The sequence below is a fragment of the Ixodes scapularis genome, unplaced genomic scaffold, assembly GCF_016920785.2.
Source record: "Ixodes scapularis isolate PalLabHiFi unplaced genomic scaffold, ASM1692078v2 PGA_scaffold1__304_contigs__length_218370807, whole genome shotgun sequence".
Classification (NCBI taxonomy): domain Eukaryota; kingdom Metazoa; phylum Arthropoda; class Arachnida; order Ixodida; family Ixodidae; genus Ixodes; species Ixodes scapularis.
The window spans coordinates 84,840,030-84,856,889 of NW_024609846.1; the positions used below are offsets into that span (position 1 = coordinate 84,840,030).

The following is a 16,860-nucleotide window of genomic DNA, read 5'->3' on the forward strand; positions in this document are numbered from 1 at the left end:
TCTGCTAATTGTTGACAAGGTTCTTTCTTGGTATCTTCTTTTCTCACGTGGTGCTTAGGGATTCACCGCAAGGCAGCTGGTGAAAAGACACGCGAGGGGGTCTTCCCGAGCTGGAATCGCAGTTCGGAACACAACGATAGACCATCGCTGGAGGGTGGAACTGCGACTATAGCTGGCATTCAGTGGCGGCCATAACTGAGCCCCTTGCTGCTGAGCACTTGGTATGCTATAAGTAGCAGGTTGGTCCATGCATACGCTCTGAAGTAACCTGTAGTTGGCGCCCCCATGTTGAATGGTGCTCATACTTTTTTCTGTGAAAGAAAATGCCGTAAGAGAAGAAGCGATAGCGCCTATCCAGTCCGGCCGTGGTCGAATGTATACGAAGCTCGCGCTGAAGGCGGGACAACCGAGGCTCGATCCTTCCTGCCATTCTGACCAACGTTCGTATCCTTACCTTGCTGGTGTCCATATAGCCGCACAGGAATTTCAGTCAGGGAAGGGTCTTGGTTGGGATAAATCATACCTCTGTCGTATCGCAGACGTCATCATCCATCGGTTTTGTGTCCATGCAACGGCGGCTGTGTGCTCGATGAACACCGTCACAAGGTCGAGACACCGTTCCCGCAGGATTGAAATAAAAGCTCTGGAATGTTTATTCATTACGAACGAGGCTTAAATCAACGCAACATTTCATAGAATGCTTTCACAGAGCAATAGACGATATATGTATTACGTATTCTGCCGCTTTCACATTCATTCCAAACAGTCGAACACTTTGGTTTTTTCCCTCCGTCATTCTCTCGCACAATTTTAAGCAACGGCAGGCCAAAAATAGAACAGCTAAAACACAACATGTTTCTTTTTTGGAAAGACTCGGACAGCACAGAGATTGTTCAGGCTCGGCCTAACAGTCGATTTATACGGAAGGAAACTGAGGGAAAGGAGGAAATGAAAGCGCGAGGGAACGTCAGAGCATCGAGTTTTGATAGGAAGAATTAGTGGGTAGACGCCAAGGCTGGCCGCATTTGTCTGCTCAACCCACCGTCCAATCAGAGCGAGCAAGAGCGTCTTCTGCTCCTCGCGCAGTGTCTCGCGATCGAGCGCCGGACGCCGGCGTTCGGCATTCGAACGCGTTCGAACAATGAGATGAGACCAGGATGTATGGTCGAAACAAAGGCAGCCGGCCTTTGAGCCTACCCACTAATCACTCCAATCAGAGCTCGACGATCTGACGTGCCCGCGCGCTCTCACCTCCTCCGCTTCTCTCCGCATATGGTGCCTTAATGTACTTTTGTTAAGAGTGGTGCCATTCTTTGTAGTACCCGATGTACACAACACGCGCTCACAGGACAAATGCAAAAAGAAAAGAAGGAGCATGGTAAGCAAAACAGAGATGACACCAACCCTAAGCAAAAGTGCACATGAAGGCACCCTCGGTCGACCGCGTCCCGGCGATGTGGCTCCTCCCGCATGCAAGCTTTGGGTTGCCCACTCCTCTTGAGATCCCGGGCCGAAGTGACCTGGGCCGTGGACGATCGCAGCCTGCGACTGCTTAGCGGTTGTCGATGAGCGTCTGAATTTGAAGGACTAGTTCTCGGGCGATCTGAAGCACCGCCTTGGCGTCGTGGCGCTCAGCCATTTCTGCAAACAGGAGCCCGGAGGACAGGCCATCAGTTTGACACCAACGAACATGTAACTTGAAAACTTCGTACACGTATGGGGTTGCTGCTCTCCATATTATGGAGTTTTAAGGCAGCGTTACCACAGGCTACAGTCACTTTACCAGCGGTATTTCTACCGGCGCGCCGGGAGCGTTTATGTGATCGCGGTAGACTGCGGTAACAATATGCTAAGACTATAGAGTTTTCGTAGACCGCGTCTGCTTAGCGGTTGCCCTTTCTGTTTTCCCTCGCCCTTGCCGGCCTCGCATCTTTAGTTATTGATTGAAGAAAGCACTCGCGGAAGATAAGCCACCCGTACAGATCGATAATCAGTTTACGTTTACGCGACACAGAGACTGATCGTGACGAAAAGTCAACCAACCGTTGAAAAACTTGATAATGTCTGTAAAGTCCATGTTGTTCTCGAGGATGATGTCCCTGTAATACTCGACCATGGCTAAGGCGATGAAGAGCACGAAGTTCCCAGAGGCCACGTGCTTCGCGGCCCAGATGGTCTCCCAGACGCTAAAGACGTCCTGGTACACCAGTTCTGAGGAAGAGACCGAGGCTTACTGTTCTGAGACTCCGTACACAAGGCCCGTGCGCATAGATACAGTCCTCGTTTATTGACGCCTTGTTCTTTCGTCTTTGCCTTCAAAACATGTCCGACCACATCGCGTTGGCTCTAAAGTCCGGTCCAAACACCTACTAAGCTGTGGCACATCGAAGGATTGTGCGGGTCTTGCGTGGGCCTGTTCAACACGACCTAAAAGACAATTCCGGCATCTCCCCTTTCCCCCCCCCCCCCCCCCTTCCCAAAACGTCCGGCTTCCACTCTACTACCCGCCGACGCGCGATACGCGCGCGCAAAATCTCAGGTGCTTTCCGTAAAAATGCAATCCTGCACACAAACAAACAAACAAAAAAAAAAAAATAACGTAGTTATTTTGTGATCTCCACGTCTGATCTGCGCAAAGAGGGCGGTGACTTGGTACGCTCACCCCGCTTGAAGTCCAACAGAAACCAGCGGTAGCAGAAGTAGAAATGTGTATAGTCCCCGTTCTGATGCATGAGCTCGAACATCTCGCCATCCAGGATCTGCGAAGAACGAAACAATGAACAGGCCTCGATATGTCGAACTTACCTTTTACAAACTTAGCAACTATTATGGCTTAAACTAACGATTTAGCTAACTATGGAGATAATTATCTCATCCCATTCGTGCCCCGAGGTCCGGCGCTATCAATAAATGCAGCTTTTTTTCTCCGTCCCCTTCCATCATGCACTTGTGCTTGATGGAAAAATAAACATTATTATTAATAACGTACATGAGTACATGCGTTATCCCGAAGGAATCATTTTTTTTTTATTGCAGGTGTCCTGCATTTTTAGTATATAAACAATTTTTGCCTATACTACATATTTGGCGTTCAGGTTGTTTGAATACGGATTTGATCAAATAAAGCGCAACCCATTTGAGGGCGTATATGGTATCCAAAAATATTCGCGCCAGTCATCGTGTAAGAGCACTTTGTTGAACCAACTTCGGGGATGTCCAAACCACCGTCACGGTGTATACATGCCGTGCGGGTGGCCGTCAGCTATCGGCACGGTACACCGTGGCGATGGCGGACGCGTGTACTTCGTATACGCATAACAAAAACTAAATCGGGTCTTCTTACTTGGATCAGGGACCGCATGTTGGCGAAGTGGTGGTCCATGGCACCCCCATGGGGGAAGTTGGCAGCCATGCGCTTCATCAACTCACAAAAACAGCTGTAGGTCAGCATTTCTGCGGATACAAAGGGTCGAGGTGTAAACTGCTGACCGCTCGAACCCGAGGGCATTTCCCAAACTTCCATCACTCTTTCGTGCAATGGCTGATGCCCTGCGGTAATTAGCGGCCCTCCCACGCGTGCTTTCCGACGACGCTGCAGACTAACAGTGCACCTATGGCCTATCCCTTGTCGCTACGGTGTGCACGGCGTACAGGAAATGAGATAAGTCGAAGCGTGTACTACACTCTGACCTGAACGGCAACTGCGGCGCAGCGGCGGTTGCACGAATGTCCGCGCGCAAGGGACGCGAAACAACCTGCTCGTGTCGTGATGCTTGTTCCACACACCCGGCTAACACTCGTAGTTCACTGGCTAAACCGCCTATGTACAGCATGAACGAGGCTCGCTATATTTATGTAAAAATAGGAAACGTATGTGTTTGCCTCCCATGCGCATTTACAGGTCGCCATATTTGAGTTCGTGGCGGCTGAGCGGGCGACGACGGCGAGTTTCCACAATGTTTCTGCAAACATCACCGTCGTTTTGGAGAGGCGGTAAGCAGTAGTTTGCCTTCAGTATGCGCTGCGAAGACTGAAGTCAAAGAACCACATATTGGTCCAATCCATGCCCCTCCATTCTTGATTAGGAGCTCGATCAGTTCCCTCATATCATCAGTGTTTCGTGTCTTTGGTACCGTATCAGGTGGATGACGTGCCCCCCCCCCCCCCCTTTTTTTTTCTCACGCTTGCAGCGTCAGATAATTAGTAAATATCCATCAAAGAGACCGGACTGATTTGGTACAAGACTGCCGATTGCTTTTATCTCCCAATGAGGCGCCGATATGTGGCAACGTGCGAGCAGAAGGCGACTGTTGGAATAGTCTATAGACCTTAGCATCGCTTATCACCAGGGCGAAAGGTGCTGAGTCACTGAGCTGTGGGCGCATGCGCAGCGTCCGATATTTAGCGGACCAGATCAACAGCGCATGCTCAGAAGGCGTTCCAGAGCCCAGCAGACAGGTGGCAAGCGCAGAACGCGATTTTTGCAAAGCTCTATAAGTCAACGCGTTGTTTATACAAACAAGCCCGCGTTTACCCACACCAGGTGCGGGCCTTGCGCGCGCGCAGAAACCAGGTTCGCGCGAGGTGAAGCGTCTGCGCATGTGCCGTGCCGACAGCAGCGCCACACCAACGGTGTGACGCGAGGGCGGCGCGCTAGTCTATACGTCGAGCAAGTGCTCCAAAATGCATCCTTGGCGCATTGAAACGCGAGGAACGCGTTGAGGTCTGGGGAGACAGAAGCACACGCATGGGCTCATCTGAAGGGTAAACAAACGCACGAGGTGCGCAAAGAGCAGAAGAACTTGCACGTTGTATAGGCCGCAAGTTGGTGTACACGCACCGTCGTCGAAGATGACCAGCAGGGGCGCTACGAGGTCGCACATGCCTTGCACGTAGCCGACGTCTAGGTGTTCCCAGACGTAGCTGCAAGGAGGGGGGTAACGCCGTTCAAGTCGCCGCTCCCAGGATAGGGAGAGTCTCGGGCGCTCACGTGCACATGACGTTGCGCAGCTTCTCCAGGTTGGGCGGCGTGAAGTACCAGTAGTTGCGGTCGCAGCGCTGCACGTCTTTGTCGATGCGGTGTAGGTTCAGCGAGAACAGGTCCAGCAGGTCCGTCTGAGGAACACATGGCCGCGCTCGAGTCGTCTTTCGTCCTCTACCCCCCCCCCCCCACACACACACACACAGTGCGCGGGGGGGGGGGGGGTAGAGAAAATTTCGAACTTTTCTGTTTACGCACTCGCAGATCGTAAAGCCCCACGATAAAATTCATGCCTCGCATTTACTATACTACGTTCACCCTTAAGCTGAGACTAGAAGCTCCGCCTTCAGCGCGAGCTTTCTGCCCTTAATAACACAAGTGCAAACGCCCAGGCACGCGCAACCAAAGCACTAAGGAAGCCAGCGAGTTCGCGATGAAGGCGGAGCTTCTAGTCTCAGCTTAACAGGGCCCTGCACAGCGTTTCTGGTCATTTTTTTTTAATTTGCTCCGCGTTCGCTCGAACTAGTGAGTGGGCCTTTAGCAACACATTAAAAATAAAATAAAGAAGAACTATTATGTATTTTAAACATAAGAAGTAAAAAAGTTCGAAATTTTGAGCACTTTTCTCTCTGTTTGTTGATGACGCCTTTGGTATAAATCAATAGATAACCAAAACGACAAGAGCATGCAACAACCATGCGCGATCTTCCTAATTGTTGGAATTAACATCCAGTTGTGAAGATGTTAATACCCCACCGATTTATGGGTATTCAAAGCAAAAAATTGAGTAAGATTCACGCGCTTAAAAAGATCAAAAAGATCTGAAGGGTCACGTGCACCTATTCAGCCAGTCCTACCTGTAGAATTATGTCGTCATTATCCGACGCTCTAGGTTAGAGCGTCAGATAATGACGACTAGAGCCACTAAATGAGCTGCGCTCCGCACTCCGTTCCCCGACATTATTGTGGGCGCCGCCATTTTGGTTCGTATGCAGAGCAGACGCAACTGCCGATCGTCATGATTCAAAAGAACGACTTCCTCAGCATAAGATTCGGTGTTAGGAAGGTCATGTAACATTGCTTTGCTCTGTCGCGAACTGTTTAAACATTCGTAGAAGGCGGAAAAGCGTTTCCTGTGACTTTAGAGAAAGCTTCCAATAACTGGCAACCATGATTTTAAGACACAATATGGCCATGTGTCGCTACTCTGAAGCGTAGCTTATTTAGTGGCACTAATGACGACATAATCACTGAACGCTCGTGTTTGACGCTGAAAGGCACGCCCTTCTAAGCAGCATTTGGTTTCTTTTTCGTCCTTTTACAGTGCCCCTTTAGGCGTGACCGGAGTATAGAAGAACGCTGACAATCCTCTCGTGATTCGTGTGAGGCACGTGCCACGAACGAGTGCTTGAAAAAGCAACATGGTGTCTGGTTAGTCAAACCCGGTGCTGCGTATTTCATTTACAAGGCCAGCTCGAGGTACGCACATTGTGCATTGGCGGATGTATCATTGCTTGTAAACACACACAAGCAAACACACACACACACACACACACACACAAGCAAACACACACACACACACACACACACACAAGCAAACACACACACACACACACACATACACACGCAAACAAACAAACAAACAAACAAACAAACAAAGAAACACGTCAAGAAGCCTGTTGAGTAACCGACACGCGGGTGGCAAATAGATCAGTAGAACCATTTTCAAAAGTCAGTCTATCCACACTATCCCAAGCTAAATCTGACGCCCTAATGGCGGCAAGACACATCTTTTCCACACCAGAAAAAGTGGGTTAACCTTTTCAAAAGCATATTACAGAAAGCGGGGAGAGGGTTCTAATGAGTTAGTACTCGTACATCGCCTTCCCTTTGCAATGTCACGGGCGTTTGTTTTAGAACATTAACTTGTTCTCCAATCACCGCCAGTAGAGCAGAAATATTGGAGCTTTTGAAACTGCCGCTAGATGGCTGCGATGTTTTATAAGGGTCCATTCCGGCCATAGATTTCTGCATGCGGCGAGGAGAGATGCCGATAAAGCGCTCCTGGATGCTTGCCGCCTCGACCATTTTGCCGGCCCCCGAGTATTTCACGTACCGAGTAAACGCCTCCGCTGGACGAGGCCGGAGACACGCAGCTCGAGTCGACGGACAGCTGGTCCCCGTGCTCGGGCGGCGGGAGCAGAAGGTCCCCCCGGGGACAGGAGCACTCCCCGCCTTCCTCCACTCCCTCGTGAGCTGCGTCCAGGGAGTCCCTGGGCGAGTCCAGGGCCAGTGCCACGGGGCCCTGGCCGGGCAGGCTGGCCTCTGCGTCCAACCACCTCCGCTCGGCACGCGCGCTCATTGCGGGCACCACGCCACAGTACGGGGGCGTCCCCCGGAAAAATATACCGGGTGCCTTTCACGGCAAGAAACTACGGCACCACGCCAAAGTACCCCAGAAAAAGTTTCCGGGTGTCTTTCCCGGCAAGAAACTATATACGCATCGCCGGACACTCGTTTTCCGCCGAAATATTAATAATAATAATAATACCCAGGCAATTTTTATCGGGTGTCTTTCACGGCAAAAAGAAACTACGCATCGCCGGACACTCGTTTTCCGCCGAAATAATAATAATAATAATTATTATTATGTTGTTGTTGCTTGCATGTTTATGCTGTCGGAAGTTAGTCGGCCTCAGTGGGCGTCTAGTGTCTCAGCCGTAAGGGAGAAATTTAGCCGCTGCGGTACAACCTCTAGCTTGGGGTCTCTAAGGTGCACCGGGCAGTAGTGATACAGGACCGGACGCCGGTACGATGCTCGTCCAGATTGAAACCGCCTAGATGTAGCGCCGACGGTCTCAACAAGATGCCAAAGTTTCAGGACTGACCGTTATCTTATTCAAAAAGGTATAAATGATTTCCTGCAAATTTCATTAAGTAAACGGCGGCCAACGGAGTCTTCGAATACATGGAGCTGAATGGCGCCAGTTACCGTGAATGGGCTCCATTTTTCCATCGAAATTTTCGGAAAGGGACTTATAACTTTTTGACTTAAATAGCATTTAGTTCTGACACTCTGGCATCTCATTCGGACCGCTAGAGCTACATTGGGCCCGAGACCAAACGTTCGGCAACGCGTCGTCTAATTAAAAAACAAAAAAACAAAAAAAAAATGCACTGCAGTTTTGCGTTTAATAAAATGAAGAAAAAATATTAAATTTCTCGTTCTCGGTTCTGTTACACTATTGGGTGTCAGAAATCTCTGAGGTCGGCTCAGAAATCGGCCGGAAAAATGGGCGCCCTCACGTAACAATTTCAATTTTTTAACGAGGTTGTGTTTTGCGGTAAATTTCATCATGCGCACTTGGCCTTCTCCTGCCAACTTTGCTGCCTCGAGAGATAAACAACTCGCACATATTCGATGCCTTACTATTTCGCGGGTCTGTCCAAGGACCCTTTTTGTCGTTACGACTACATTTAAAATCGCGGCTCCGGTTAGTCGGCATGGTTAATAGAGAGTTTTAGTAGATCGTTCCGATTCCTCCGATACCACCATTAATGATATTCGATAACAACACGACGCATGCGTAAGGGTGGAGAATCGGGTATCGTTATTGGAGCCATCGGAACGACCTACCAAAACTCTCTAAGACAGGATGGGAACGGCAAGGCTTCTCCTTCGAATGCCCGGCCTCCGGCACGCGCTCATTGCTTTCCGCCGTGCTTTTGCTGTCTACGTGTACGCCCGAAGGTTGAGACGCCGAAATGTTATCGGAGGTGAAACGTTAGAACTGGAGGCGGGAAAACCCAAACTCTTCCCTGCCGTTCTTATTCCGTCGGAGACTATACGAATAAAAACTAGGGGAAAGGAGGAGATGAGAAAGCGCGAGGACACCGGGGAGCCGAGCTCTGATTGGACTGATTAGTGGGTCGATGCAAAGCTATAGCCGCCTCCGTCTCTTCTCATGGCGCGTTCACACACTTGCAACCGAGTAGGACCGTCTGAGACAAAACCGGTTTCCGAGCCTCTTGTGAGGGCTTAGGACCTGCTTTGCAGCAGCGCGTCCAGTCCCAAGCCGTCGCAAGAGGTTTAAAAGCCGGTCTTGTCTCAGTCGGTACTACTCGGTTGCAAATGTGTAAGCGGGCCTCCTCTGTTCGAACGCGAACGCCAAACGTCGGAAGCCGGAGGCATTGCCTCTGCCCGCCAATCATTCCAACCGGAAGCCGGCGTTCTGACGTTTCCGGGCTCCCTCATATCCTCCTCTCCCTGCGTTTCCACCCGTATAGTTCGCCTCGTGGTCCTTGCACTCCGGTCACGAGGAGACGTTCCGCGACCCGGGCGAAGTGTGCGCGTACCCTGCGTGTGGCGGAGGAGGCTCAGACGTTGCGGCGTGCCCCCGGGCGTGGAATAGGCGCTGGGCGACGCCTCGGCCGCTTCGGCCTGGGGCCAGGGCTCGACCTCTTCCTGGAGTTCAGTCTCCTCCTGGGGCTCGTTCAGGGAGCCTCCCTCGCTGCTCGCCTCCTCGAACACCTCGTTGCTCAGGTGGGCGTCCTTGGGGCCTGCGTGGGACGCGCACTCGATCTAGCAGCTCCGCGAGCCTCGAAGACAAACTCGGCCTTGGCTGAAGAGGGAGCTCTCCCACCAGCCAAGGCCGAATAGATCTGGCCATATGTGGCGCAAGTTAGTTTCTGATTTGTGTCGTCCGTTCGCCCCATACATGGGCTTGCATCGGCATAAGGGGAGCGGCCATAATGGTGGCCTTGTGTTGAAAGCGTATCTCTCGCAGCATGCATTTCGCACCACCCAGTTTCTTTTTCTTTTCTCCGCAGAAACAAGCAAGAATGAACACTAGCGTGATGCAATGACGTTACGTGCAAGCCATGCATGTAATCGTTCCGATATCCTCACTCGAAAGGAACCTCCTAAACGTAGAGAGTTTTAGTAGATCGTTTTGATGATTCTGATAACGATACCCGATACAACGCCGCCGCCCTCACGCACGCATCGTATCGTCATCGTTACCGAGCTACCGGATGTCGGCCGAGAGAGGTGAACCGGGGTTTTCGAGCCTCAAAAATAAACTACGTATCACCGGAGGCTCAAGCTTGGTTCCAATGTGGCGCTTGTGGTTGGGATAAAGTATCAAAGTTTCAAAACTCAACGTTACCCGCGGAGATCAGCAGTTAGGAGCCGTTTTCGGAGAGTTTAAAAATCAAGGACGGCGTTCGTCTTGAGCAGCGAACGCTATTCCTCTCCGGGTAACCACAAGCTCCGCTGGCCGCCATTTTCTCACTCACATTTTCAGAGAGTCGCTTCAAGCGTTTCAATAACACAAAGTTGAGCTCCCAAACTTTAACATAAAAAGACCGCTGGCGCTAGCACACAGATGGGGTCTGAGCCTTCAACGATGCGTTTGATGAGAGTGACGGGAAAAACACCCGCCACTTCCACGAACAGTGGGCCAGGGCTGCGCACCTATGAGGGGGATCTCGCTGGTGGTGCTCTCGGAGGAGAGCTTGGCGAGGCAGCTGGCCTCTTTGTCCCGCTGGCGCACGATGGCCTCGACGGCCAGCCACTCGGACAGCGTGTTCTCGTACGACGCCCGGGCGCTGCCGTCGCGCGCGTCCCGCTCCGCGTCCGTGCTGCCCAGGGCGTAGTGGCCCAGCAGGTACGGCCACACCTGAGGGGCACGCGATCTCAGTTTAGTCGCCGTCCCTTCACTCCTCAGCAGTATTAGCTTTTTTGCAGAACAAACTCTCCGATAACGAAGCCCTCCTTTGGGCGGCAAAATGGCACCCAACTGACACCTTTAGTTGAAGGCACTTTGCAGCTACTACACTTTAGAGTCATTGCGATGCCAAAATGGCGCGAAAGAGAGAGATGACAAGCGACTGGGAAAATAATCGAGCGAAAGTTTCTGCTTATATTTTTGTTTTTGTTTATGACTCTCAATGAATACAGCATTTGTTAGCAATTGTTGACCACAGTGCTGTCGATCTGCAGAGCTGTTATTGGCTGCAATCTTTAGCCGCCACGACTCAAGGACACTATTAGGGACTTTTCGTAGATCGTACATTGCGGATTGCGAACTCTGCGGGCAAGTACATAATACATGCTCAACCTGGTGGCTCGAGCTCCTGCCAGCAATGCAAAGCTCCCGCGTACAATCTACGAAGAGTTCCTTTCGGAACGCGTCTCCGACTGATGTTAGACACGCATTCACACCGCGGACAAATCTCTGGAACGGGGTCTGCGGACCAGGAAAATATGCGTATTACCTGACCTTGATTCATGACAGACAAGTCCGCAAGTCAGCGGACCCATTTCGTGACGGCGGACCATGCCGTATACACGAACTTCCTCCAGTCCGTCAGACTCTTTCCTAAACCTTGCCAGCAGGTTTTTTTTTTTTTTTTTTTTTCACGAAGATGGCGGAGTTTGAATTCCCAAAAAATGTGATGTCACAAATCTTGTAGAAACTCTTGTCCGCGGACGAATTTGTCGCGCGAACATGTATACACTTAAAGCGGTAGTCAGACTGCTAGTACATTATACAAAAGACAGTCCTTGTATGACGGTCACATTGGATATACGTAAACTCTGTGCAGACATGTTTGAAGTATGGGGTCTAGTGGGAACTCCGACCCGCTTGGGGCGGGTCGGGGCTCCACTAAGGATGACGTTATACGCGGGCCTTTTCCTCTAAGGTGGTATTGCCTCGACCCGAAAAACTGACCAACTTCCTGACGTCGTGGTCGACGCCCCCGAAGTAGACGAGGCGGTGCAGCTCGTGGGCGTTGCTGACCACTCCGCCGGGCGACAGGCCCGTCCAGGCCTCCGGGGTCAGGCCCCCCGTGGCGTCGCAGGGCTCCTCGCGGGACACCATGGTCGGCTGCACCAGGCCGGACAGGTGGGTGCGCACGGTGCGCAGGTGCCGGCAGTGCGCCAGCCCTGCGCGGCCAAGCGCCCTCCGTCGGAAGTGTGCCCTCAAGACGTGAACTGCGCGGCCCGCCAGAGCGACGACGAAATCGTTATGACACGGGAGAGTCCCATACTGGATACGTCCGACAGAAGACGGCAAAAGGGCTAAACAAAAGAGAAGCTGGTCAGTTAAAGGTATTTGAAAACATTCTAAACCCGAGATATCTACGGTATATTATTGGACGGCTCTGTTCGTTGCATTAGCTGCCGACGAACTGTATTTGAGAAATAAACGTGGTTTAGACCTTAAGATCTATCTCGCTGACAACCCGAGTGACGCCTCAACTAAGAACAATATGATGAACTCTTAACTGATGACACAACTGACATCTCAAGTAACGACTCGACTAATAACTGAAAACTCAACTATCAACTGATAACTATATTGGCAACCCGAGTGACGCCTCAACTAAGAACAAAACGATGAACTCTTTAACTGATGACACAACCGACATCTCAAGTAACGACTCGACTAATAATTGAAAACTAAACTATCAACTGATAACTATATTGGCAACTCAACTGATAACTCAAAGGATAACTGAAAACGTACACATAAGGTGGCTGACCACGACTATGATCACGACAACGACACGAATGTCATAAGAAATTCCCGTTAACGAAAACTTGCGCCTAGTTCCTCTCGTTTCAAACTTACTTTCGATTTAATTAGCCGTCGTAACTTAGAGGAACAACGACAGAAAGCTAACGGTCATAATGGCGGGAATACGTGATCCAATCAATAATTACGATTAAACTTAGCAAACTCTCATCTACGCTGGCAGTTGAAAAATGCTCCCATGTGGAAGTTGTCTCCGAAGCAAAACATAAAAAAACTGTGCCAAATCTGCATTCATCGGGCGAAGGCTCAAGAAGCTAGAGGTGTCTTCGCTGTCGCACGGTCCTCCACTTACATCCGTAAAAGGCCCTCGAGATGATCTGCTTCTTCATGGTGTCGCACAAAAGCTGGATCGATTGCCTGGAAGTCAAGATACGTCAATTACGCGTTTGTTCCCAAACAAAAGGATGAGGTCATTATATCATCTACATTCACTTCTAACTTTGCAAGTGAGGGTGTAGCCGGCGCCATTTTAAGGCTGGCCAACCCTCCACGACTTTCTTTTTTTTTTTTTTTTCGCTCTCACATCAACATTTTTATTCAAGTAGTCTCGACGTGCTCTGGGAGAAGGAGAATAATTGGTTCCGCCTATTTTTTTATTTATCTAGGCCAACAAATTTTGAGAAAACCAAAACGCGTTTTTCTTGCCGCGCAGTTATAGTATGCGCCTCGTGTTTCCGGCCGAACGGAACGCTAGACAATCGGGTATGATGCCAAAGCATCGGCCCATACTCGTACTTATAACCTGCGTGACGTTCCCTCAAAAACGTAAGGAGTTCCCGTTCCCAATGCAAGACGGAACGGCGGCGTACCTCCTACAAACTACAAGGAACGCGTTCGAGGAACGCCGTTGGTTGTATACGACACTGCCATAGGTAGCAAGGCCGTACAGTGATAGATTTTCGGCATCAGCCAAAGAAGGCAAACGCGTGTTGCAGATTGGACACGAATGCTGCGTCGGCAATCGGATGGAATTCGTGTCCAATCAATGAAGACCCGAGACCCCGCCGAACACTGACGCAGCACTCGGGACCAATATGTGCCCGCGATGGCCATCTTTAGGTAACGCCGAAAATTCAGCACTGTACGGCCTTGCCGTTTACGCTCTGTTTCACCTTACGATGGACCGGAGCGGACGCTACCACCCATCGGAGCCAATCCGATGCCGTGTGAGATCACGTTACCTTCAGGGGAAGGAGGGGGCACAGCGATGCCCTGGAGCCCCTAGTCACGTGATTATTACGTAGCGCTGGACTGACTACGATAATTCCAAGCGCCGGTTGCGGTCTATCGCTAAGGCTGCTTCACACACTTGCCACTGCTTACGACCGAGTGTCTTAAAACATGTTGCGACCGCTTACGAGGAGAGAACGCCCTGGCGCAGTCCATCGGGAAGCGGTGAAAGATTTGCAGATACTTCCGTATATTTGTTTTCCGCGCATCATTGTCTTTTTTTTTTTTTTCTTTGAAATTTTTGGCAATGCCATCAAAGTCTGTTTTTTTTTTTTTTTTTAATTATAGTACGCACATTTGATCTCGCAACTTTAAAACCTTCGCTTTAGTGAGAGGCAGTTCCGGGGCCCCGTTATATAGATGGCGCACGCGTGCCAATGTGTTATCTCGCCGTAAGACATAACACGAGCTCGGTCCGCAAAGGCAAGTCTGTGAACGGGCCTTCAGTCTTAAAGGCCGACTTAAAGAATCGTCTTCCGCCGGGAAGAAAAAGGGTTCCCACTTTCCCTCTCTCCCTTCTCTCTCGTTCTCTTCTCCCCTCCCCACAGGAGCTGGTCTCCTGGGCTACTCCCCGCAGGAAGGAGGAGGAACTAGCTCCATCTTTCTCGAATGCAAAGGAGGAACTGAGGGAGCGTTTCCTTCTTTCTGGTACTTCGTCGGCCTTTAGGGGGGAACCAAGTACAGGAAGCGTTGCATCCACCGGCCATGCAGCCCGCGGCCGCGCGGACGAGCGGAGAGGCAGCCCACCCGGCGGTGCAGCCGTTGGCCCTGGGTGGCCGGGGCGCCTCGGCCTTGGGCACGTCGTCAGCCGTCAGCGGGGGGGACTCGCTGGACCGCGACGAGGACGAGTGGGCCTGCAGGCGGGACACGCGGCGCCGGTCCGCGGAGGCCTCTTGCTCCGCTAGCCCCGCGCCTTCCAGCAGGTCCTCTGGGGCAGCGAGACCACGGCCGGGCACTCAGCTCGCGCCGCCAACTGCCCACTTGAGCGGGAGCTTCTTTTTCGCATCCGTGCGTTCATGCGTCCGTTCAGGTCGCGTCACACGTTACTGGTTACGCGGGAAGCGTTTTCCCGCTACATTTTTGTGGACAAATTGAATTGTTGATTAATTTGACACGAATTCAGGTCGGTCACGTGTTGTGACGTCAATCACCTGAAGTCACGCGACGTTAGATCACGTTAAGTGACCGCCTCGCGTGAGATCACGTGATACCGTCAAAACATGCAAAGTATTTCTTTCCTTCCCCGAAACGACTGCTTAATACCTTATAAACAAATTCAGATATTCACTTTTGCATTGAATGCGGTGTGGAACTTTAAAGATAAAGGTCGCTTCCCTTTTTTTTTTTCAGCTTTGTTATATCGTTACAAAGCCGGGGTGAGACAAACACGCCGGTTTGTCGAGTATCGCGTGCAGCAGCCGCCCACTCACCGAGCGAGTCCGGCTTGAGGGAGCCCATGACACGGAAGACGAAGTCGGAGCTACCGTCTTCCGACTCCGGCTCCGACGAGTCCTCGCCGACGGTGGACGAGGCCTTGCCTTTTCTGCGTAGCCTCGGGAACACCTTGCCTGGAGCAAACAAATTGGGCCGAGTGATGCCCGAATCCGCAGCGAATCCGCAGTTCAGCCGTCAAGTAACAGGAATCACTGGCGATGCGCAATTTGTGATTACTTAAGATGACTTAACATCCGATTATTACCTTTAGAAACATTTGCCTTAGCTGGAACTATTCAATAGGAAAAACATGGTTTGTCGTCAAAATAGGCTGTACCAGTCGTTAAAATTAAGAACTAAATTCAGATTAATGCTGTTTGGAGGAAAATTTAAGCGTTTTGGTTGGCGTTTTTGGCGTTTCTGGTTTTTCTGTCAGTTTCGGCATGACAGGCTCGAAACAGTTCAACTTGGACAAAGGATAGCGCGGGGCGGAATGCTCAGCTTCAAACGCGAACGACTTTAATGGACTACTTTGACGACGAGAAACAGATATATGACTGAAGCACGTAAGCTCAGACAAATATTTAAACAAAGATAATTAGGTATTTCTAGGTAATTAGTTCGCTAATTGTCAATTTACACTCGTTCCCTGGCGTCCGCAGCTGTCAATCCCAGTATCCCAAAGAAATCAGCGGCGTGATGCTACAAAACGGATACGAAAACGCAAAGCGCATTTTAATTACGCAGGGCCGGAATTAGTCGGAAGGGAAAGGCGTTTGATTTAACCGAGATGAAATTGGCGTTCACTTGAATTTACTCGGTGTGGACGCGATACCACCGACCTCGGCGCACAGCGTTAGTGCAGCTAGCTGGCTTTCCCGCATACATAGTTCCTCCGCGGTGAAGCACGCTTTCCGGGGCGCGTATTGCCGTTCGCTCGCGGAGTAAAACCACGGAGCAAATCCACGGGCCCAAGTTGGCCTATTTGAACGTTCCGCTGTTTCGAAAGCACGGGACAACAATGACCCTTTCGAGCTCGTTGTTTGTTGTTTGAGATAAGAGGACGGCTATCACCGAGCACGGCGGCGGGCTCGCCCTTTTCGGAGGTGCAGTGGCGGACGGCGGAGTGTATCACTGCGGTGCGTGTTAACCCACCCGACCCCCCCCTCGTTCACGCCGCTTCGCGGCGACAGTGTGCGGCGGAACATTACGAGGCGACAGATATTTGGCGGTAAAGAAAAGGCTAGTTTCGACAGCGGATACGAACCCCTAACACCGCGTGGTGGAGCGCTAAAAGCGTCTCGGGCCTAACCCGCGTGTAGAATAAAAAAAGCGAAGATAACCACTATCTCTCGAGGCGGCATATGTATTTATCCTAGGCGACATCTGTGTACGCGTGAAACACTGCTGCGCGTTTTAACCTGCCGACGGTGCGCGCATTTGTGACGTGCCTCAAAGAGGTCAATCAGGGGCTCCGGATTCGCTCCATGGTTTTACTTCGTGAGGAAGCAACTCTACGCTTCCGGGGCTGTTCATAAGTTCTTGAAAGAAAAACAAAATTGAGGGAGGAAGAGAGCGCAAACTCCAAACGACGGACGCCAGCGTTCAGCG

At 51.0% G+C, this 16,860-nt stretch overlaps 1 protein-coding gene across 1 annotated transcript in view; it reads right to left on the reverse strand.

The window, feature by feature from the left end:
* Positions 1-629: 629 nt before the first annotated feature.
* The window catches only part of LOC8026857 (small G protein signaling modulator 2), a 73,500-nt gene continuing 57,269 nt past the window's right edge, over positions 630-16,860 (reverse strand). The window contains exons 12-24 of the mRNA XM_042290823.1: positions 15,246-15,383; positions 14,563-14,743; positions 12,878-12,942; positions 11,719-11,933; positions 10,458-10,662; positions 9,338-9,541; positions 7,098-7,306; positions 4,991-5,115; positions 4,841-4,923; positions 3,344-3,453; positions 2,663-2,759; positions 2,044-2,211; positions 630-1,641 (exon numbers count right to left, since the gene is read on the reverse strand). Coding sequence (XP_042146757.1) covers positions 1,553-1,641; positions 2,044-2,211; positions 2,663-2,759; positions 3,344-3,453; positions 4,841-4,923; positions 4,991-5,115; positions 7,098-7,306; positions 9,338-9,541; positions 10,458-10,662; positions 11,719-11,933; positions 12,878-12,942; positions 14,563-14,743; positions 15,246-15,383 — 1,889 coding nt within the window. The 3' untranslated portion in view covers positions 630-1,552. The remainder of the gene's footprint in view (positions 1,642-2,043; positions 2,212-2,662; positions 2,760-3,343; positions 3,454-4,840; positions 4,924-4,990; positions 5,116-7,097; positions 7,307-9,337; positions 9,542-10,457; positions 10,663-11,718; positions 11,934-12,877; positions 12,943-14,562; positions 14,744-15,245; positions 15,384-16,860) is intronic.